This window comes from Mastomys coucha, unplaced genomic scaffold (assembly GCF_008632895.1).
Source record: "Mastomys coucha isolate ucsf_1 unplaced genomic scaffold, UCSF_Mcou_1 pScaffold9, whole genome shotgun sequence".
NCBI classification, from domain to species: Eukaryota; Metazoa; Chordata; class Mammalia; order Rodentia; family Muridae; genus Mastomys; species Mastomys coucha.
The window spans coordinates 108,435,081-108,460,342 of NW_022196915.1; the positions used below are offsets into that span (position 1 = coordinate 108,435,081).

The following is a 25,262-nucleotide window of genomic DNA, read 5'->3' on the forward strand; positions in this document are numbered from 1 at the left end:
TTGGGCTTGTACCACAGTAAGAGCCAAGATTTTAAACTCTACTAAATACAAAACAAACAAACAAAAGATATTGTTCCCTTACATGATGCTTTGGAAATAGACTGTTGACCCTAACAACCAAGGTGACCTCAAGATATAGAAATTACTGAAATAGAAAATAATAATGTTGCCCTGTCAATAGAGACTGTTGTGTGTATGACTTCACTAAACAAACTAGTTTATATTTGTTTGAAACTCAAGCTTCTCACCAATCTGCTGTTTCAATTTTACATCACACCATATTGTACCTAAAACAGGCAATCTGGATTCCTAAATAAAAAAAAACAAAAAAGAATACTGTACTGGAAAACTGTAGAGGAAATGCAGACCCAGTTAGTTACTTATGGAAGAAGGTAAGAGAAATAAAACATGAGAAATTAATTCAAAGAAATAAAAAATCATGAGCCAGACTATGAAGATTTATGGATTTCTAAAATGTCTAAATTGATTGTTTGGGTAGTTTATATGTAAATACTTTGTGAGGAACTGCTTCTATTAATTTTTTCAGGCAATATTTTTCAATGAAATAGTGACTTTGAGAGTCTTAAGTTTCTGTAGATAAAATGTCTTTAGTAGAACACTTGTGGCTTAGCATTCACAATGCATATAAATTATAATAATGAACATCAGAACTCAGAAGTTGAATCTTTCATTTGCTTCTTGAGTGAACAAATTATCCATCTTGTCTCACATTGCATCATTTGGGTACTAAAATTTGAATTTGAATTGGATTCCAAAATAAATAATTTAGATAACAATGCATTCATGAGGTAAAAATTTCAGAAATCTGCTTGCAAGTTATCTACATGGAATGAGAACACAACCATGAGCAACTGTAAAAATCCTAATATAAACTTTCCTTTCATAAGTGCTGTGTACTAATTGGGAAGATATCTATATGTTCATGTTTCTATAATTGATATACAAATTATTCTACACAATCAACATAGTTTTGTTAGATAGCTAATGTGTTTATATCAATTCTGAAAATAGAACAGTGGATGTCCTTCTAAATTGTGTCTTTCTTAATAACACATAATCAGAGCAGCAGAATAGAAAGGAATCCATGGATAATTCCCTACAAGACCACTAAGAGTCTGTGATGTCATGGACACCCTACAAGCTGCCATGTCTTATGAGTTGCTTGCTTTTTTCTCTGGGAAAGAAAGATAAGTGAGAAGAGTCTCATAAGACCCTTTAATTTCTTGTCTAGTATCAGTAAGCTTTCCATTGTTATGCCATTAAGTCACATATTGGTACTCATGCTATTATCATCAATATACTTCAATCACTAACTCTTGATACTACAATACAAGTTAGATTTTAAAATGAAAAAAAAAACTCATGTCTGCTGGGTGGGGAAAAGTTGGTAAGCTCAGTTGAGTGTTATTTTCAGCTAGTGATTTTAATGCTTCTTTTAGTCTGTCAGCAAAAGTGTGATGTCATTTCACTAAACCCCACCATGGGTATCCATGCCCTTGCCAGTATCTTTTGCAGCAACTCTTGATTCAGTCGTGTAACTTGCTTTGGTTAGTTTACAGTAACAGTACTGAGTACAGACTTGGGAAAACTTGTGTGCTAGGATTTACTCTTGCTGTTCTAGGATGTGTAAGTAAACACATTGGTATGCTGACCTAGCTATGGAACCTAATATCGTCTTCACTCTACTTTCAGCCAGCCATGCCCAGAGCATAGATTTGAGCTGAAGAGTGGCTGAGGACTGATCTTCAAGATAAGCTGAGGTTTAGCATGGACTGGTAGGGCTTTTCAGGCCATTCATAGATTCACAGGTAAAAATATTAGTATCATCTTTATAAATCAGCATAGCTTAAATCAATTATCTTCATTTGGTTGCTAACCAACCACCTGTCCAAAAGCCTTCTAGTTAGTCCAAGGAGCAGTGGTCTGCTATGGGGACTTGCAAATTAATGATTTGATTATGCATGTTGATGCTTGGGGAAAGGGAAGAATATTATTGGGTATCTTAAAGGTATTCAACATCATTATCCAAGGCAGGACATACATATAACCCATTGTCCCATTCAGAGATTCATCATGACTCACAATATAACAGCATTCATTTTGATATGATGTTTTACTCAGCACTAGAGACTCACAAAAGTTATTTTTGGCATCAAGAGACTAATGAAGACAATAGTCATCTGCATATATTGGTAAAAATAAAGGACATTTACTCAACAAAATCATTTGTTCTGAATTGATTTAAGCCACGGTGTATATTGCTTACAAAGGCTTCTATTTAGGACAGCATGTGCTTTCCAGAACACAATGCCATAATGGACATTCACACTTTGAACCACATTACTTAACAATACTTAACACTCCACTGTTCTCTCACATTTTGTGACCACACATTTATGGATTAGTGGGAGAAAGGAGAAGTAAATGAAGATCTGTACCAAATCCTTAAAATTAGCTCAACTATAATTTAAGGATTAAAAACTAAGTGTCCCTACATGACTTCACTATTGGCATTTGAAAAAAAAAAAAAAAACAACAGAAAGGAGAATGTAAACTCTTGGCTTGTAAGCAATGTTGTGTTGACCTTGTTTAAATTCTAGCCTCGAATAATAATAAAGATTAGAACATTAAAATTTTCACCAGATTCTTCTCTCATGCTAGAAAAAGAGTAATGGAAGTATATTCAAACACTATTATTCAGTTCTTCTCACCAAGTTTTCCTGTAAGTAATTAATTTAGTTGTGATATAAGAAACAGGGCATGTCATTTTGCCTGTGTGTCTGTACGTAAGTCTACATGCTAATTAGCTGTATTTAGTCACTCAAGTATTCATGTGTCAAGGCAATACATTTTTAATCTATAAACTGGAAAAGTCAAACAAATGGATTTAGAAACGAGAACAAAAAGACAGACTTCCAAGGCCTGGTGTTGGAGGGGTAGAATATAGTGCTGGCTCAAGGCTGAGCCAGTTGACCATGCAGATGTGCAGGAACAGACTTCCTAAAAGTGGGTTTTAGGATCCTCAAGTGGTGAACAAGGCTGTGTATGTGCTAAGGACAAGGATAGTCCTTTCTCCAAGTTGAATAACCAACTTTCTTCCACAGCCTATATTGGGAATTTGAGGAGCATCCATCTCAGTACTTAAATACAAAGGAATACCATTATCCCTGTTTGTCAAAGAAGGAAACTGGGGAATGCCAGGGCAGGGAGGCAGGAGTGGGTAGACAGGTGGGTGAGCATCCTCATTAGAAGCATGGGGAGGGAGGATAGGATAGAGGGGTTCTGGAGGGGAAACAGGGAAAAAGGATAACATTTGAAATGTAAATAAATAAAATATCCAATAAAGTAAATTGGAAAAATAAGCTTTGGAAAGAAGTCCCAGAGGATCTTGGCTCCACTGTCTTAGCTAGATCTTCCTATCGTCTCTCAGTGGCCTAACAGGATAGAAGAGACTAGCTGGTAAAATGAACTTAACTTCTCACAGGCCTATTAATTCTTGAAATGATTATCAGTTGTGGGAAGGTTCATTTAGAAGACAGACATTCTAAGAACTATCTAGGATGTCACTCCACCATTTAAAATATACATCTTACACTGTTCACCTCCTCTCAGTTTTCACCTTCAATGGAAAATTTCTCAAAAACCATTAAAACGCTACAGTAATAATCTTGTCATAATTTGACCTATTTATGGAAAAAGCCTTTTCCCTCTCTTCTTTGTAAGAGGAACGACATGGGATGTTACCAGAGAGAAATGGAGCAGAAACATTCCATGTCTCATACATGCCTTCATTTTCCTGTCAGATATTCTTTATGATAATAGACCACTGGGTATGTATGTGTTGGAAGAGAGTGCTAGGAATGCAGCCACATCTGTCAAATTGTCAAAGATGAAAACTCCTACCTGAGAGGCAGGGGGATGGCTTATCACAGCAGCAGCTGACAAATGACTTTCCCATTTAATCTAATTCTATTCATCATGCATTAGAGTGACCCCCTTCACACAGATGTTGTTCATATAAAAAAAACCCAGCACTTATATAGCTACCTAATGGAGGGTTTGATGATAAAAGAGTCTATTATAACTTTTCAATTTTCTGAAACCCACACTTAAGCACACATTCAAGAAACTTTCTAAATGGTTTCATAATACTGCATGGGAATCTTGCCTCACTGCCTAAACAACAGCAGAGTACATAGTGTGCATTCATGCATCTAGTGTCCACACTGGATTTGTCTCCATATTTGATACTTTTTATTGTTTCATATTTATAAACAAGTGATTCATACTTTGGAAATATAAGGGATTTTTAAAAAATCATTTAGAATAATTAACCAAAAAGTGGGCAAGTAAAATGTTAGCAATCTGAAAATTGCTTGTGAATCTGCAGAAATTTATAAGTGGCTAATGTTTGAAAAGATGGCTGCATTTAACAACTGTCATCAGAAGGATGGAAATTTATATATGTTACTGTTTATGTATGATATCATTGGCCTGTTTGCCTCATTGTACAGATCCCCTGAGTGCCATATTCCAGGCTCTCCATCTAGACAGGTCTTGTATATCTTTCACCTGAGTGTAGCCAGAAGAGTTTTCCTAATCTGCTAACCCCACACATCTTCTCAGCCCCCAAGATTTCCCCAGTGTTTCTATCTCATCTAGCTACCCTTGGTTGCACTGGTCCAAACCCATAGACTTCAGCCAAGACATGTTCTACCCACTCCCAGATACATCATGTGCCACATTTAACCTCTCGACACAACCAAGAACTGCACATCTTTACCTTAGATCCTAGCTCAATGAATCCAACTGATCCTTCCCTCCATACAATACATTCAATCCTCAGATCTACCCAGGGTTGGGCCATGATAACCATCATGCATGACAGCCCGAGACCCTCTTTCTAACTAACCTCATTCCACTTAAGTTATATCCAACATTTAGGCCCAAAACAGCCTGTAAATCATGTGTTCTGCCACAGCATGCTCTGTTGATTCAGATACAGAGCTAACAAAAAGAGACCACAAGCCCAGATATCATTGGGGAAAAAATGCAATCAATATTAAAATCTGAAGCAGTAACTCCAAAACTCCCAGAGCCAACCAGAAAAGTCCTATAGAACTTTTCTTCAATGAGAATTACCTTACTAAATCCTGTGACACAAAATTTAAAAAAGTAAATAGTAAACTTTCTTAAAGAATTCAAGGAAGTAAAAGAAGACACAAAGAAACAGTTCAATGAACTTAAAGCAAATGAATTTAAAGAGAGATGCCCAAGAGAATAAAATTATAAATTATAAATTTATGGAAATTATAAACACAAATCAGGATTTAAAAATGAAATTCACTAAAATGATAGAGATATAAAAAAGAACTCAAGAAAAAAAATAAGATGAAATTGAATAATTCAGTAAATTATTCAAAGAAGCCTTGAAAGGAGAATGAGGCATAGTGGTCATAAAAAGCTTAGGCCCAGGCAAAGTAGTATACACCTTTAATACCAGGAGACTGAAGCAAGCAGATCTCTGAGTTCAAGGTCAGCCTGGGACAAAGCAAATTCTAAATCCAGGTGTGCTGGTACACACCTTTAATCTGGACCACACCTTCTGCTGGAGATCTACATAAGGACTTTGGAAGAAGGAAGACTCACTCTTCTTCAAGTGCTTGCATTTCCTTGCCAGGACATCTGTTGGAACCTACTTCTACAGAAGACTAGCTTATTCCACTAGCTTTGTGGGACTGAGAAACTTCTAGATTCTTGGACTTCCCATCCACAGCTGCTAATTGTTGGGTTAGTTGGACTACAGACTGTAAGTCATTACAATAAATTCCCTTAATATATAGGGACATTCCATAAGCTCTGTGACTCTAGAGAACCCTGTCGAATATACCATGTTTCAAAGCTGAAGAGATGAATAAACAGCCAAGAGACTGTAGGAAGGATAAAAAGCTGAAAATACTGAAACACAAAGCACCATCCTTCTCCTCCTCATCACCACCAACAATAACAATGCACATACACATATACACACAAATACACACACATATACACACAAATACACACACATACACAAACACAGAGAAAATAACAAGACCAACAACACAATGATTTCAACTAATACAGATCTTTCATAATTACTTTAAATATTACCATTATTAATTCTCCAATCTAAGGACATAGGCTGTTTGAACGGATCAGGAAAGAAAATCCATTCAAATGTTATCTCCAAGAAACATTTTTTAGTTTTAAAGCTAGGCAGTGTCTTAGAATAAAAGTTGAACAAAAGTACTCTAACCTAATGGAACCAGAAAACAACAGATATCACTATCATAATATCTAACAAAACAGACTCAAACTAAAACTAATCAGATGAGATAAAGAGGGACACTCCAGTCTAGTAAAGGAACAGTTCACCAAGAATATATTGCTATCATAAATATATATGCACCAAACTCTGGTGTACTCCATTTCACAAAAAGTGTACTATTGGACAGATTAACATCTTTCTACTAATAGTAGGTGATTTCAATAGTCCTCTTTCTCTAATAGACAGATCATCTGAACAAAACCTAAGCAGAGAAACCTCAGAATTAGATGATATCACATGTCAATTAGACATAGCATATCTACAGAATATTCTATCCAAACACAATATACATTTTTTCTCAGCAGTCTATGGAAGCTTCTCTAAAATAGGCCACATCTATCTTGGGACAGAACACAAATTAACAAATTCAAAAAGATTGAAATAACTGCATCTATCATACCACACCAATAAGCAATAAAATGTAATTGACAGCAAACACATCTCTAGTAATTATACAAATTCAGGTAGATTAAAATCCATTACTGAGTGATAGATGGGTCAAAGGAGAAATCAAGAAAGAAATAAAAATTCTTCTGGAATTAAATTAAAATGAAAACTTAACATTCTGAGAACCCTGGGACACATTAAAAGCAGTCCTGTGAGGGAAATTTATAGCTCTAAATTCTTCCATTAAAAATAAACACAAGTAAGAGGGTGGTACAACAGCAGTGCATGCATTTAATCCCAGCACTTGTGAGGTAGAGGCAGGTGGATTTCTGAGGTCAAGGATAGCCTGGCCTATAGAGTGAGTTCCAGGTCAGCCAGGGCTATATAAAGAAACCCTGTCTCGAAAACAAACAAACAAACAAACACAAGTAAATGACTTAATGATCTAACTCAAAAATTTGAGAAACAAACAAAAGCAAAACAAAATCAAGAGCAAACCAAACCAAGTAGTTAGCAAGAAATAATAAAAATCAACAAAGAAATTAATAAAATAGAAAAAAGAAAAACACAAAGAATAAATGAATCTAACATCTGGTTCTTTGAGAAGATAAACAAGGTAAACAAGGTGTTTTAAGAATATAAATAGAATTGACACAACTAACAAAAAGAAATAGAAATGACCCAAATTAACAGAATCTGAAATTAAGAGGGAAACATTACAACAGACACCAAAGACATTCAAATTATTATAAAGGATTTGAACATTTACAGACTTGAAAATCGGTTTTCACAGTCTTTCCTGTATCGAATCCCTACTGACACTAAAAGGTTATTTTAATTGTATTTTGTTTAAGTGGAGCAGCTGTGTCTACTTCAATTTTCATGACCAAATTCTTGAACTCAATGTCTCTCACATTTTGTGACCTATTCTGAAATTACATTTCCTCGCAGTTAACCTTTATTTTGCAAGTTTTCTGGTGATTTTTCTTCTGAGAACTTGTGTGTGAGGTCACCAGGACCAAAGTCATTGTCAGCCACTGTAGATAATGTGCAAGACCTAAAAGGAAGCTATAGTGATTGGGTAAAAGAATAAGACAGGTACATAGAGAGAAACAGAAATAGAAAATCATATGGCTCAGAAAAGAAAGGTACAGAATGCACAGTGACCTGAAATGCCAGACTATACCTGCAATAGGTGCACTCTTTGAAAATTGCAACATAACAACTTTCAACCAAAACATAAATGTTCATATAATTAGCTCAAAGAGAAGAGAACTCAGTTGTGAGGGTTGGTTTACCCACACCCTTATATTGTTACCCTTTCTTCAGCCTTCCTGCCCTCATACTACAAAGGCTGGGAGGGAAACTAGCTGGAGACTAGTGTCAGGGAAGAGAAGATAGAAAAATAAGCCATTTCAGGCTGGACAGTGGAGGTGCCTCATGGGCTACAGGACTTTCATTTATTTATTCTTAATTGTAAAAGTGAATTTGTCAGGAATGAAGTATATACACTGGAACTAGATATGTTACTAAATCTTACATATAACAAAAATGGACCTGAAATCATTAGTTTGATCAGTAAGAGTACTTTCCACTCAAAATGAACACAATTATCATTAAATTGTTAAAAAATGTCAACACGTATATTAGAGAACTTAAGAATCTCTAATCAGGCTAATACTGTTCTGCCCATGCCCCTGTTCTGAGTTTAGGACTTTATAATTTAATGGACAAGCAAATTTATTTTCGTTTACTATAAAACAGAAAAGACCATGCTAAGGTCATAAAACTAAATCTTTTCTCAGCATGCCTGCATATGATTCTCATTATACTTATTATGTCTGTGATTATGATTATAATTTGAGTCTCCTAATGGCAAATCAATTTACATATTTTCTAATTGCAGACCAGAGGTGGCTAGTTTTCCTCCATTAATAACACCATAGAGAGTCTATTATTCAGTATAAAAATTGGATCACAGCATATCATAATTAATCAGAATTATTCTAAAACCAATAACTGTAAAGAGAATGTAGGGAGACTAATAGAGTTTAGTCTATGGTTTAATATAAGGTAGAGTACATTAAGGCACATGAATTAATATTACTAAACTGTCCAATTATTTATAGTTGTTGGAAAAGATCACAATCCAAAGAGTCAGTCAAGAACACAGAAAGCTGAAAAGTGGTGAAAATATAGTATAAATGCATATATTTAGCAAATTCAGAGAAATCAATACAAAAGAGAAAAGGTATTATTTCAATATCCCCAATTTTTATAAGGTTTGAGCCAGTCTCTATTATGCTTAGTTATAAATATAAAATTCTGAAAATACATAAATATTTATATATATAAAATATATAAATATAAAATATATAAATATAAATTTTGTAATATATTTTTAATTTATGAATTATGTGTTATTATATGATTTCTGCAATGTAAAATAACATTATTCTCATGTATTTTTATGGGCTTTCCAAACAAGGGCCAACAAGACAAACAAAATGTAAAATCTATCTCAGAATAATATATTAACAAGTTAGATGATAGCCTTTGCTTCTATGAAAAACAGGTTCATTTCTCAGTGTGTTCTGTGAGCACAGGATGCTTATAGAATGTCTCCTTTTAAGTTTTTGAGTATGTTTGATAATCCTACATAGCTGCCTGGAGATTTATTATCTAACCATTAAGGTAAAGAGAAATGTCTTTTAATACTTTATGAAAGGCACTGTATGGGTCTGTGGTAATCAATACTTTTAGTTCTATCCTGTGGAGGAAAAAAATGAGAAACCAAGGCAAAACAGTCTCTGTGTTGATTAATGTTAGTTATTTAACATTTTTCCAGCAAGGGAAAATTCCATAAGAGTAGAGGTCACACTAACCATGATCACTACAAGAACTATGTCCTTCACTGTAATATCTGCTTCCATGTTGATTAAATGAGAAGATATGAGTGGAGAAGCAACAAAGCATTTGAAGGTCTGAAAGTGTGGCTTCTCCTGAAATCCTACTCTATTTGTTTTCATGAATCTCACTTCCAGGAACTAGAAATTGAACCAATTATGGCAATAGCAACCACTCTGATAAAAGACTTTTCCTTCTATGTTCATGTCATTATGGTCTAAAACAAGCAGTGCTTTGCCATTATGTGTCAAGAAAATACTTCCTAAAAGCAGTGTGGCTTTAGATAACTTTGTATGGTTTTGTGGGCATGTCTCCTCTGAAGCATGAAGACAGAGCTCTGACAGGACATGACTGTCTTCTTTCTCAGAATTTCTTCACCTTCTTCTACGTGCAAAATAATATGATTGCATTTATAAGTAATGTGGTAAGATTAATATAGTTGAAAGGATCCTAGACCAAGTCTGTCTGAATGGTCAAGTTTGAGTGAAATGCTTGAATGACTGTAATTTACCTGAGATTGTAATTTTGAAATTGTTGAAGTAAATTAGAAAAAAACAAAGAACCCATAATATCCTAGAGGTAGCAGAGTTCCCTTTTTAATCCAAGGACTCCTGGTTTTTGTAATTAGAATAGAAAATTTTCTTTTAATAAGATCCAAAGTTTCACATATTTTCCATGTCTATTCACATATTCTACTCCTATAATGCAGCAAGACCTAGAAATATGGCTTGCTTTCCATCTGGCCACCCTTGACTACATTAGTTTACTTTTATTAAAGTTATAGCATTCAACAACAACAAAAGTATAGAATGACACAGAGACAAGTAATGAAGGTTTCTAACTTACTATATGAAACAAAGAGGAATTCTTTACAGAAGGAATGTTGAGCTCTGGTGAATAGTGAGTGAGAAATATTTTGTGAAGAGGCAGAGACACTGTGAGAAATAAATATGTAAATAATAAGACCTCAAAAATCAGGAGGCTGTGGGACTCAGGCCAGTGTTGATGTGCAGTTAATAAGAGTTCAAATACAGGAGACTGTGAGAATCTACGTGTGCAGTGTTGATCTACAATTAATAAGTGATCAAGATCAGGCAAGAGGGCCAGAGGGTCAGTAGACTCAGTGGAAATCTGTAGCTGCCAGGGTGGGTGGGTAATCTCTAGGAAGTGGCAGAGACTGGGATGGGGGGAGGCTCCCAGGAGTCAATATTAGTGAAATTAGCCTGAATGCATAGCGGAAAGATATAGAACCTGAAGAGGCTACCTCCTGTAGTCACACAGGACTCCCAATGGAGGAATAAGGATACTAACTTGCCTACCCACAAAACTTTCAACCTAAAATTTGTCCTGTCTACAAGAAATGCAGGGACAAAGACGGAAAAAGACTGAGGGAATGGTCAACCAGTCGCGAGCCAACTTGAGACCCATTTCATGGGCAAGCATCAAATCTATGGTTCTATTTATGATACTCTGTTATGCTTATAGACAAGAGCCAGGCATGACTGGCCTCTGAAAGGCTCACCCAGCAGCTGGCTAAAACAGATGCAGAGACCTACCTACAGGCAAACATTAGAGGGAGCTCAGGGAGTCTTGTGATAGAGTTGGTAGTAGATGTAGCTGCTATAGTTGTTTATTAATGATTCTGGAACAGTCAAAATAGTGCAGAAGAAAACCACAAAATAATATTTAATATTTCCATTGATCAATTGGGAATAATTAACTTAGCTTTCACTATTTAAATGACAGAATCAAGTAAATATGCAACAAAATGAAGAAGCAGCCTACAAAACAGGAGAAGATATTTCCACACTTAATATCAGAAAAAGAAAAATAATTTCTTAAATATAAATTGTAAACATTCAAGACAGTTATACATCTGAAGATCCACCATAAAAGGCAAAGAAACCTGAGCGTGTCTAGAAGTTTCATAAGTAGCAACCTCAAACCTCATCTTTTAATCACTTGCGTGTCATCAGGACCTTCAGGTGCCCTGCCATCTACTGTCCCTTGCTTACTTTTGGAGTTCTTTATTAAGAGAACACCTGGATATCATCTTGCTCTAGAGACTGAACATGTAGAATGACAGATCTTGTGTTAATAGATTTCCTTCCCAGATACACACGGAGATATTGCACAACCCTAAATAATTCAGGTCTTAGAAAATATTTTTCACAAGGACAAACATGGCAACAAAACTATTCATTGATTTTATACTCTTGAAATACTATTGCTTATGTGCCTTCATTAATGAAGTTTATCAAACCTCTACTTGATGGCTAGTTTTCATCAACTTGACATAAGCTAGGGTCATCTTGGAAGATGCAACCTCACCTGAGAAATGCTTCCATCAGATTGACAAATAGACAACTCTTTGGTTGCATTTTCTTGCTTAATAATTGTTTTGACAGGCACCCAGGCCTCTGTAGGTGGTACCATTCCGAGGTAGGTGGTCTTGGATGATTTAAGTAAACTTATTGAATGGGACATAGATAGCAAGGCAATAAGCTGCATTTTCCCAAGTTCCTACCTTGACTTAACTCAATAAAAAGTGACCTTGATATGTAAGCCAAATAAAGACTTTCCTGCCCAAATTTCTTTTGGTAAGCAACAGAAAACAAAGTAGAAAGCCTACTATATAACTACTAAATGAATACTAACTAGATCCGTAATACAAAAAAAGAATAAAACATGTTCCTAACTTTTCAATAAATCTGGGCAAGTTTAAAGCTATGTGCCTATGAATTTCTTCTTATAAAATTAAGGTAAAGGATTAATACTGGATACTTTTTAAAAATGATATTGTGCTGTACCTGTAGGCAGGCTGGGGCACGTCCCTGGGGCTTGTTGACATCCACAGCTACCAGCTGCCAACCACCAGCGGCATCTTCATGGAACATCTTTAAGACAGAGAGATGAGTCAGAGATATCGAACATGGAACAGTGAGAACTCTAGTTCTGTCTGTAGCTTTCTATGTGTTTAAATATTACTGAAAAACTGTCTTGTTAAAGAAGTATATATTTGGATTATGAATAACTTCAGCTATGCTCATTTTAATACTGAGATGAAAAATAAGTGAATACTACTACTCTCATGAGCAATGATAATAGCTTGCATCTATTGAGCACTTGTTATATTTGTCATGCAATTTCTGCCCTATATAGATTTTGCATATATAATCTTTTAGATACTCTTCTGTACAGAAAAAGTACTTAACTCTTTTAGTTGATTATGTTCATTATTATTTTGATCTCTGCAAGGAAAGATATTTAGAATTCTTAAGCATTGTGTCTTTCTGTTGAGAATATGTAAGAAGATTTTTTAAAAATATTAGTTGATATTTTTCAGTGTGTAAATTAGAAAACATTCTCATGTCAAATAATATCAGGGGTTCACCTTCAACATGGAGGACGAGACTGGTGATATTTCAATGATATGAGAGTATTTAACTGACTTTATGCAATTATTTTAACTAGGTCACAATTATTTTGTTCCTCAGAAATTTAATCCATGTATTTACAAAGGGAACATCTCATTTATATTGCCTTAGTAGACTCAGAAGAGAAAAATTCAAGATGTTATTGGCCTACCTGAAACCTACTCACTCAGGTGTCTGTGAGATAACCTTATGGAATAGTCCTCTTCTCATCCACATTATATCCAGCTGGAAGATACTTCCCATTTATCCTGCTCCTCAGGAGTCATGTGGGATGTGTGTGTGTATTGTTTTTAATGGAATGAAGTAGAATTAAAGTTTTTTTAAAAATAAGGACAGTAACCATAATAATTTACTGTTTTGTTTTAGCTCAGTTTCTTTTTTGTATACATAAAAAATTGCATTGCTACCATTACTTGTGACTTTATTTTGGTCCTACCCGCTGTTGTAATAGGGAATCATTATTGGATTTCCTACTAATGGCACATGGATCATTACATAGGTTCCATAATTATACTTTCAGACTTTAGCCAGAGAGATTACAGATAATTTTCAGGAAGAAAAATATTCTCTGTATCATTTTTGAGACAATGGAAAATAAATGATGACTAACCTCACAGGCCATATATAGAGATTTTAAATGAAACAATTGAGGTGCACATTTACACAAAGATTCTTTGACCAAAGATGCTGTTGCAAATAGTTCTTCCCAGCTATTTATAGAACTTTCTCCTTACAATAAAATTTAAAAGCTATTCTTGGTGGTAGAACCAAGCACATCCTTCATGAATGGGCTCACTGTGAGAATATAGACATTGCTGGAATAACAAATTAGTTAAAATGACCTTTAAAGGCCCTGTCGTAATTCTGAGATTCTCCTTTTAAGGGCAACTGTCAAAACCTATGCTGTCAGTCACTGGCTAAAAACTCTCTGCCTATGCCTCCTACACTGTCTTGCAAGGCACAAAGCACCCCTGGGGCTAATATTTTCTTTCATTGGTGGCAAACTAATTTTCTCTGTTAAATTGTATTTTTTTCAGCAGACTCAAATCAAATGAATCAATTTAATTGTCAGCAAAACAGTTCTCTGAAGGTCACCCCAGTGTATGAAATAAAGTATCAGAGACGCAAACGTGTCCTACTTTCTTTAGATTCCCAAATCATACATTATTTAGATTGGTTAATATGATGACTAGATCTTTGAGGTTGAAACCAGGCTAGCTAATAGAGACACGAACCCTAAGGCATAAGTCCTTGGGGAGGATAATGGGTATGACTGTGGCCATTTTTTTGTTTGTCTTCCAATGTCAGGACATTTTTATAAGGTCACTAAGCCTCCAACAAAAGAACCAGTTGCTACCCTTTCCTGGAAGCTTGCATTGACTAGGTGACTAGACACTAGACTACAGGTTTTAAGCAGAGCCTTCTTGTTCTTCCTGTGTTTCTTTTGTGCTGACATGTACAAATGTGAGAGTTACAGCTATAAGAGGCATTATAGTCCACAATGTAACTACGAGAAGGGAGACTGTAAAGTGGAACATAAAGGTGATGGTGGGTCGGTGTGTAGGGACTGATTTATTAGTAACCTGGACCAGGTATCCAAACCCAAGTGATCTCCTTCAACTTTACCCTTAAAGGACACAAATCTAAGTTATCTAAGCTATGTATATTGAGCATTTGGCCTATGTAGTGAAATTCAACCCAGGTGTTTTTAGTAAAAATGTTCAATGGTCCCTGTTTTAATCATGTGATTTTTATCTTCTTACTATATTATTAAAATAGTTACTATTAAACACCTAGAAATTTGAATGAGAGATGGAAAAAATTAACTAATATATCAAAAGATACTCATTACTGACATTTTAACTTCCAGAAATTTAACACGTGCGTGCACACCCATCCACATGCACACACACATGTATACATACATGCATAGATATGCACACATGCACATACCCGACATGAGACCTCATTTTGTACTAGTAGATTGTCCATAGATTTTCATACCAATAAAATTCATGTATTATTTAAGCATTTTCTATTTATTCCAACTTAGTACAGTATAGTCAATAACATAGTATCAAAGTCATTCCCAGTCCTATCTTTGATTTTTCTATGCCTTCCAAACCATCCTTAAATATAATTCTTAATTATTGTCCAACAATCTGAAAACAAATTCATAGAAATGGATGTCATTGATCAAATATTATGCATGCTTTAAAGCCTTTGGTAGATATTTCTTGACTGTCTTCTAAGAGAGGTGATCTAATTACACTTCTCAAAACAATATCTGAGAAGGACCTTGTTGACCAGCAGTAGGTGTTATCTCCTTAAGAACAGAGACATTGGCATGTGGCCAGAACAGAGAGAACATATTGACAGTGGCCTGCAATGGCTAAAACAAAAGGAGGGAGGATCTTACAGTGAATAAAAATGAAGGCTGGGCAACCTGAAGCAGGCTCACATAACCTACAATCAGACAAAATAATTAAATTGTCAATCTTTGTGATTTTTTTTAAATCTGCAATGTGGAAACAGTAACAATTCCCACTTTCTAAGATGGCTGTGGTAAATAAGTAAGACAAGTTGTAAAGTCACTGTACTATGCTGTGTCACTGTTGATATATTTTAGTATTGCAAGAAGATTGGATCAATTAGTGGGAGGGACATTATCCATCATATTATAATGGACACCCATGAACACTCACTCCTCTCTTAGTGAAAACATTTGGGAAAGCATGAGGATTTCAGCCCTGTGAATTAACTCAGGCTTGTTCATTTGAAAATGATAGAATTTTGCAATTGTTTGTTTTTTTGGGCATCTTGATTTACAAAACAGTTAAATATCATCCTAATCATCAGGTTACCTTGAAAAAGTAAGTTAAAATTTTCAAACTTATGATTTAAATTTGCTTGAGTATACACACACACACACACACACACACACACACACACTGGAGAAAAACTAATTTATTTTGAAATCATTCTGCTTCTTTTTAAGTTAAGTATTTTAAAAATAGATCATTTATTAAAATGAGGAGGGTGGACACCTTGTAGGATTTCATTATCAAAGACTATGAAAGGCAGTAGTACATGCAAGTGAAACCAGCACTCCATGAAAGGTAGCCCATGCATGTGATACCATCTTTCAGGAGGTTAACTGCCACATGTTCAAGTCTGCCTGAACTGTGAAGTGAGACCTTATCTCAAAACAAATTAGAAAAAAAAGTCAGCAAAATAATACATTTACTGAGTAAGTCTCACAAAGGTTAATTTTGTTCCCAGCTTCCTATGCTGAATGCTTCATGTTGTTTCTAAGGCTTCTCCCTGGAAGGAGCTTGCTCCTGCACCACTCTGGGACACCCTTTCTCTGAGCTGCAACTGCTAACTGCTGTCCTACACACATCTGAGTGATATCTATTCATGTGGAATCTGCTAGCTTTGGGGACACTAAGCAATTTTTTGCTTCAAGTTGAGCATTGGGTTATGCATAGTGTTCTTTTTCTTTTGGGTGAATCAATTCTTTCCATTTTTGCTCATGTGTCTTTCATTTACACTCTCTACTTTTCTTGCTGAGCATCACACATTCTTTCAGAGGCAAAATTTAGGCAAATTTTGAGAATGTTGACAGGAAGGCAAAGAAGGAACAACTTAACATCACCCTTTTGCTTGCATCAACTCTACCCTCATCCATCTTCTGGCTTAGCCAGAGGATAATAATTCAGATAGCGTCTCAGCAAGAGTGTTCAGTCACAGATGAGAGTCTCAGGAATACTGTTCTCATCACAAAGCACAGTGCTTATGTGTCAGAACTCCAACAGGATGCCATTGTGAAATTTATAAAATTTAAGTATGCATAGTACAATAGAGTGGCCTTGGGCTTTGAAGGGTCTTCTATCTTTATTCTGGACAAAGTGGAGTCAGCTTATCTCTAGCATTCTTCAGTCTAGGTGAATAGATGACAGGTCTCTAAAATGAACTGTTCAGTGAAGAATGTGAATGTCAGTCTGGATAAAGGAATTGCTGTGTTTAAAGCCTTTCTAGCTCATGTCTGCCCATACTAACATCCAGTGTTGGAGTCATACCCCTAAATATGGTGACATGAGAAATTTTATTTGTGGACTAATACAAAGTATATTTTGTAACAAGAATGTAGACCTCTTGACCTATACACCAATTCATGTCTGAGTCTGTGTCAAGGTGATCCATGCCAAGAACTACACAGAATGGAGTCACTGGCCCCAGTGCAGCTCAGCCAGGTCTATGATTAGGAATCTGAAAGGATCAGTTCTAGTTTGCATTCATTTTGCTGTTGGACACCATAACATACCCTGTACAAAAGTTTTGCAAACAATATTTCCTTAATTTGTTTCTATGTGGTTGCTCGGAGACATTTGTTAGTGACCATTCAAATAAAAATATTGCTTTGATATTTTAAAGAAAAAAATACCACGGATTCTATTTTGCATCTGAAATATCAGGGCCAATTCTTAGAGAACTGCCTATGTCTGAAGGTCTACTCCATCCTCAGGATGTATATGTGAGTGTGTTTATGTGTGTGTGAGTATATGTGTGTGTGTGTGTGTGTGTGTGTGTATGCACATGTATATTTCCACCCATGTGATTTTCATAGAAAGTTCACATAATTAGAGACATTGCTAAGTCCAATATTCCCAGTACTCTTTAGCTCTTTGTTGAGAAAAACACTTTGAACATGAATTTCCCACATTACAGACAAAGGCAAGAGATTATTTCATGTCCAAAAAGCTGTGTGATGTACAGTAATCAACATTTTTTTTTACCAATTTAGAGTCTATTTTCTTAGAATTAGATACTTATGATTTAGTGCTTTAAACCAATAAAAGAGATGTCCAGACTCTGAGTTTGATCAGATTTTACAAATGGAACAGTCTCGCAAATGTTCTGTCCTTCTGTACACACAAAAGCTTCAGGGACCTCTTGCAAGTGGTGACTGAGGGGTAGGCGGAGCCTGAGGCCAGTTGCTAGGCTGCCTAAGTGGTGTTTTACCAAGAGGAAGCCTGCAGGAGCTTAGGTTGCTTAGCAACCAGGTCCTCAGCCATAGCATTTTTCTTAATGAAGGTTTTTCACAGTTCTCTGTGTGATTACCTCTGCTGAACATCCAGGCGTGTTCCTTCTTGAAATCCCGACTTATGCCTCCACATTAAGTGCAATTTTGCATCAAAATAATTTTGTACGACTTTGTTCAAACATTTCACATTTCTTCTTCTAACTGCTAGCTGGTTTGGTTCTTTACCTTTCCAGCTGTGATTTTATCTGTCAGAGTTACTTAATAAGCAAAATACGGTTTTAGGGACATTTTAGGCCATCCCCTGGGAGCGCTACATGTAAGAGCTGCATTCACAGTTTTATGTTCCATTTACATCTCAGTGTCACAGAAAACATGCCTGCCAAGAGGCTGTCACCTGAGGAAGGATCTGAAACTTCGTTACACCTCACAGTCAGCTAACAAGGGCCAGACACGGAACAAGAGGTTTCTGGTTGATTCCTTGAAAGCGGTGTCTATGACATAACCTATATAACATACTAATTTCTTTTCATGGACGTTTGAATCATTTTGACATGATTTGATTTGTAACAAAGGAGGGGTAATTTTGATATCTACGCCACTATTCATATCAGCCTTCTATGTTTAACTACACTCGAATATAGGATTGCTAAAAGTTTTTTAAATAAAATTTTCACTTTGACCTTTCCATAGAGACCTTTAAACCAATAGGTCTGTACAGGCACTTATGGATCTATTTTTTCATAATTTAATCTTAAAATAATTGTTATAAAGCATTAAATTGTTTCCTACTTAATTCTAGATGCTTCTTTTCTCTCCTTCTGTTCAGCCTAGAAGATATTTGAGCCTGCTCTTCCCATTTCTAAGGAGTAAAATGTGCAAACAAAAATAAGTAAGTAAATAATAGGATATCAGAATGCCTCATATACTCAAATGTTCTGTTGCTTTTGTATGTTTCTGGCCATCTCTAATTTCTTAGGAGAAGGAAACCATACTGAACATATGATTACTTTTTAAGAACCACAGTCACACTGTGAGCACACAGTGTGCTCTATATTTGCTTGTACCTTGATTGGTTTGTTCTTAATTAAATACATTTTCAACACTACTACTTCTAATCCTCTATATAAAGACCACTGTTTAGGCTTGAGGTTACACTAATACAGGCTCAAAAAAAAAAAAAAAAAAAGGAAACTTTCCATTCTGATGTTTTCTCAGGAAGCCTTTGAGGACTTGTGGTCTTAGAATCCAGTCGAAGGTCCACAAGCATTGTCAGCAAATTTATTTTTTATTGAGGCCACCCACTGTACTTTTAAGCAACTAGATGACTTTCATCATACTGCAGCAAGAGTCTGGGATGACTGTCATGTCTTTAGGCATTTTCACCTTTTTTTGTTTTTGGTAGATTTATTTATTTATTTGTTTATTTGTTATGTGTACAGTGTTCTGCCTGCATGTATGCCTGCAGGCCAGAAGAGGGCACCAGATTACATTATAAATGGTTATGAACCACCATGTGGTTGCTGGGATTTGAATTCAGGACCTCTGGAAGAGCAGCCAGTGCTCTTAAAATCTGAGCCATCTCTCCAGCCCCTTTACCTGGTTTTTTTTTTTTAAACCAGTCTCCCACTGTGCCATAATGCAGCATCCCATTACAGCAGCATTCCCTGGATCAGGTCACTGCTATGGGGATGGGGTATGCCTGAGGCTGAATGGATTGTGACCATTCCACTGAAATGATACCTGTGTGGTGGCGGTAGAAGTTGTGCTGCTCCGAGTTCCCCACATTTGTTGAAATTGTACTCTGATTTCTGCAAATGTCTCAATGATGACAGCAATAAACACATTCTGAAAGAAAATGACCAACCACATTTACCAAACACTGGAGATGAAGAAACCTAGTGATCAATAAAATCAAAACAAAACACCTGCTAAACATCACAAAATAGGCATGCTCTGAGCACAGCGTTTCTAGTACCTTGACAAGCCAAGCAAGGAAGAAAATCAGTGTGATGAAATAGAAGTAGGAGCGCCAGCGGGGGAAACTGTCGATTGCTCTGTACATGAGGAATACCCAGCCTTCCTGAGATGAAGCCTCATAGACTGTAAATATACTTGTGCCTGTCAAGACAAGAAAACAGATCCATCATCATTGGCTTTTGAAATAAGAAAACATTTCACAGATAATCAATAGTTATTCATGTTCATTGTCTTTATGACAGAAGCTCCTCTACACACACACACAAACACACATACACACACTTGTTTTCCAGTATTGCTGTGAACATCAGAATTTACTTCCAGTGGATTGCACACATCTTTTCCTCTTCAGCTTTCCAGGCTATTCTTTTCTATACTTCTATGTGACTGACTCTGTCGTCTTCACATACAGTTATGGAAATGAGGTACACAAGCCTTCATTTTAAGACTCAAGGCTTAACTTTGGTAAGTTATCACCATAATAATTGCTTTATAAAAAGTGATTGGCTAAGGAGGGGACTCTGTCTTATTAGGTAGGAATATGGGAAAAGGTGACAAAGGCAAATATTATCAACTATTGTTAACCTTTTGGATAGTAGGAAATTGAAGGCCATCTGTCTTGACTGAAACCCTGATAAGACCAGAGACTGAACTTACTCATCAGGCCACACCTGAAATTTATGTTTTTTAATGCCCAGCCCTACTTTTTTCTTGTTTGAGATTGGAATGTAAGAACATATTATTTTCAGTTGGTATCTGTATTTGAACAAAGTCTATTCTTTTATGAAGGATTATGGGTAAGTTTATAATTTATCAAAGAACTTGTACAAGATGGTGCTTTCAGGCACACAAACACTGAGACATGAGCAGCTCAGCCAAGCAACGAAACACCAGCAGAAAATGACAACTGCATCCCCAGTTCCTGTTCTGAACATGTGCAGCTTTTTTGCCATGTAGAATTAGTACAAAGGACAATTTTAATATAAACAATTTACGTCCATTATTTTCCCCTAGTTATTGAAGGGAAATATAAAAGTGGCTGCAGAAATCCATTATAAACCACTATTAAAGTTTAACAGCTTCACCAATGGTACATTATTTGTTAAAATGGGGATTGTCCTGCTTGAGTTTGTCTATATTATATCTACAGGGAAGATGCTGTTTGGAATTAAGGGCAAATGGTGTGTGCAACATGTAATCTTGATGCTTTCACTCCACACTTCCCAGTTCAGCAAAGGGGAAACAGAAGTCAGTAATAACCCACAGTGCAGCTCAAAATGCAGATGTGTTGGAAAAACAGAAAGCTGAAAATATCACAGAAATTCTCCTCAGGACAATGGTGACTGTTTAAAGAACCATTCCTGGTCCCTGCATCACATTCAACTGTACCAGGTCAGATGGTTTTGAGGATGTCACAGCAGGTTGTAGGGTCAAAGCAAGAGAATGCAACACTCCTCCTTATCCATCTGTGCCTGGCTTTGCAAAGTACAAGAAAAGAAAAAGCACTTCTGGAAAGATATTCAAAGGACTGAGCATAATTTAAAATGGATACAAGTAAACTGTGTGATCTTGTTTTCCATAGCTAGTAGTGGCTGACCTTGTAAAGGAGAATACAGCTGTGCACTGGAGCCTATGTGCCCTGCTGTCTGTCTGTCTTCTGGCTTCTCAGCAGTCTCCTGTTCTGCTATCTAGGAGACTTAGCTACTCCTCCCCCAAAAGGAACTTAAATTGACACTCCCCCAGAGCTCCCAAAGTGATGCAAATTCTATCAGCTCAATACTATGACCATTCTAAGGTTAAAACTCATTCATGTCTTTTCTGGGCATTTAGAAATACTGAGGAAATGTTAATAAACAATGATCATATTGTCTATGAGTGTGTACATGTATGTGTGTACATGTATGTTTGTATATGAACATGTATGAGTATGTTTGCACATATGTACATGCATATAAGGGCTAAAGGTCAAGCTTGAGTGTTGTTCCTAGCAGCCACTATCCTTGGGTTTTGTTTGTTTGTTGAGACAGTCACTCACTGGCCTGGGCCTTACATGTAGGCTAGGCTGAATGACCATTGAGCTCTAGAGATCTCTACTAGAGATCCCAGCACTACTATGCTTGACTTTTCATATTGGTACTGGAGATCAAACACAGGTCCTTGTGCTTTTGACTTATCCACTTTACTGACTGAACTGTCTCCCCAGCCCCTTGATTACATAGTTCTTAAAAGATATAAAAATGCTTCTCAGTATTTGCTTTTTGAAAGAAAAATAACTGACTGCTTAATGTAATTATTTCACAAATAATTTGGAAGCAAATGGAAAGATCTTACAGTTTACTGAGTATATTCTCTGATTTTCAAAAATAATTGAAATTATGTGCTTACATTTATAATCTCCAAAACTCACATTCCATTTTTAAGAGGAAACATGGGAAAACATTGATATTTAGAAAATATTTTTTCTAGGTGTGCTTCTTTGTAATTTTTTGGTCAACTTTCATTATAAAGATATAATTTCTTGTTAAAGTAGACACATCTTTGTTAAATGAATAATGTTTCTATGTAATATCTGAGAATATAATGCATTCTCTTGTGAAGAATAATAAAGCATGTTCCAAAAACACTCTGGTACTCCAAATCCTTCAGGCACAAATTAAGGTTTTGTAAGAAACAAAATTACAATAATCATATTCAGCTCATCATCTCTATCCATTTAGTCTTTTTTATCTCTTCCACTGATGTTTTGAGTTCATCATAAAAAGAGAGCAAAAATCTACATATAGATGGTAAATACTGACCTTGGAACTTTCTGTAGAGCGTCTTTGCATTAGTATTGAGTACAGCATGTTTTTTGTCCTTTGAACAGAGGTTTATTCCCACCTATTGTGATTATCTTTAGGATTGTATATGTTGCTTTCCTATCTTCTTAGTTATTTATTTTTATATATTATTTATCATTTGTGTGTGTTGAATAGCAGATTCCTCTGAATAGAAACATTCCCTCCAGGAGAGTAGTAGACTCTTGAGATTCAGGATCTAGACAAAACTTTACATATCTGAGAAAGCAGAATGTGGAAGATTCTAGAAAACCCACAATAACTTTATAGAGGGAGTAAACAACTGCTGGAGAAGGTGACTCTGATCATCCCCAATACCAAGAAAAGAATCTTTAGATATGTTCGACCTGTTAAGCTGCCTGTAAGTTTTGTAGAGAATGCTAAGGGTATAATTTCCCCTACTTGCACTGGATGGGCTTTTGGTGTTCTATCTACTTTTGATTTATGCTCCTACAAGTAATGTTTCACCTACACATCTGTTAGTAACTCCAATAAAAACCCATTCATTCAACAGACTTTGGTTCAGCCATTATTTAGTTGGGCATAGGTTCCTTTTCTGGAGTTAGTAGGGGTGTGTGTGTGTGTGTGTGTGTGTGTGTGTGTGTGTGTGTGTGTGTGTTGTGTCATGTTTGGGTAGTATATGCGTTTAACACTATGGACTCAAGCAGAGTCCAGATGAAGATGCCTGGTTTCTTCCTTTATCATCATTCTGCTGGATTTTTTGAGATATGTAGTTTTTAACTGAACCAGAATATCACCACTTGGCTATGCTGGGTGGCAAAGGAACTCTCGGGAATTTCTGCCCATTGAACACTGGAGACATAGGCATGTATTATATTAAGAAGAGGAGGGACCTTTAAGAAGTCAGGGTCAATGTAAGGAAACTAGGTCTTTGAGGCCCCTGAGAGGAATTAAAGTAGTTCTCAGGGAGCTCAGTTTATTTTCATATACTGGGTATAAAATATAAAGAATAATCCTGGGCTGGAGAAAGGGCTCAGTGGTTAAGAGCATTGATTGATCTTCCAAAGGTCCTGAGTTTAATTCCCGGCAACCACACGGTGGGTCATAACCATCTTTAATGTGATCTGATGCCCTCTTCTGGTGTGTCTGAAGACAACTACAGTGTACTCATATACATAAAATAAAATAAATAAATCTTAAAAAAAAGAACAATCCCGACCCCTGCATTTCTCCAGATTTCTGTGGGAATCACAGGCTGATTCCCTTTCAGAAGAGCTTCCTACATTTATGTGGCTGCTAAAGAGACCTTCACTAAGTCCAACTAGAAGAAGTCACCCTCACCAAAAACAAGCAGATGAAGATAAAGATGTCCTTTAAGTTTCTAAAATTAGGAACAAAATAAGCCATTTTTGTTCTGTAAATAGAAAATGGACTAATAAGATTGTAAAATATGCTACTGAGGGAATGTGGGAATTCAGAGTTGAGTATGTACGCTTGAGATAGTACAGTAAATTTTGCAAATGTACAGGGTCTTGGTCTGCATGATTACCTTTTCTTTCACACTCAGATTTCATAAATGAGCCAAGAAATGTCATATTTTGAGCGTATGTTTCAGCTTCTCAGTGTTTAGATGCTCACATAAAGTTTTTACCTCCGCCAATGACATTAAGCATGCCACGTTCTGCTGCAGCCAGTCTTTGGGCAGGCAGAAATCAGCTAGAAGCCAGCTTGGTGAATAAGCTATGGGCATCTGAAGAATCAGCTCCTCAGCATTGCCAAGAACTCACCCTTCAGTCACCAGGTCAGGTTACTATAGGTACTTGTTTTTTTCTTTGATTTTTAACCCTTCTAATCTACATTATCTGAAATTGATTTGACTGTGTTTCTCTTCACATCTGTGAGGGGAATTTCATCTTTGTAGGGGGGAAAGGCTGGAAGGGCAGGAGGACAACCTTCCTGTCATTGGAGCATCAGTTTCCCTTAACCTTTTCTAAACTCTTTATATTTGTTTATGTTTGCTTTGTCCTCCAGCTCTTATCATTTTCATAGATAAGATGATTGACTTTGAATCTTGGAATTTTGGGTTAAGCAAACGCTCCTTAGCTGGAAATGAGAAACAACCATTTCATCATCCCTTCCTTCTGCACATATATGTATCAATCTCTCCATAAGCTGCTGGAAACCCACAGACAAATACCAGAACCATAGATAATCTCAGTTCTCCAAATACATGCTTCATTTTCTCAACTACAGCTGCAAGGACTAAATAAGTCTGTAAATGTGGTCAGATAAGAAAGTACAGATGAGGCACTGGACCTTTG

At 36.1% G+C, this 25,262-nt stretch overlaps 1 protein-coding gene across 5 annotated transcripts in view; it reads right to left on the reverse strand.

The window, feature by feature from the left end:
- The window catches only part of Nalcn (sodium leak channel, non-selective), a 307,060-nt gene that overhangs the window by 190,528 nt on the left and 91,270 nt on the right, over positions 1-25,262 (reverse strand). For all 5 annotated transcript variants that reach the window (XM_031360820.1, XM_031360818.1, XM_031360815.1 and 2 more), the window contains exons 8-10: positions 20,142-20,284; positions 19,907-20,011; positions 12,493-12,579 (exon numbers count right to left, since the gene is read on the reverse strand). In XM_031360820.1, the coding sequence (XP_031216680.1) occupies positions 12,493-12,579; positions 19,907-20,011; positions 20,142-20,228 (279 nt within the window). In that variant the 5' untranslated portion in view covers positions 20,229-20,284. The remainder of the gene's footprint in view (positions 1-12,492; positions 12,580-19,906; positions 20,012-20,141; positions 20,285-25,262) is intronic.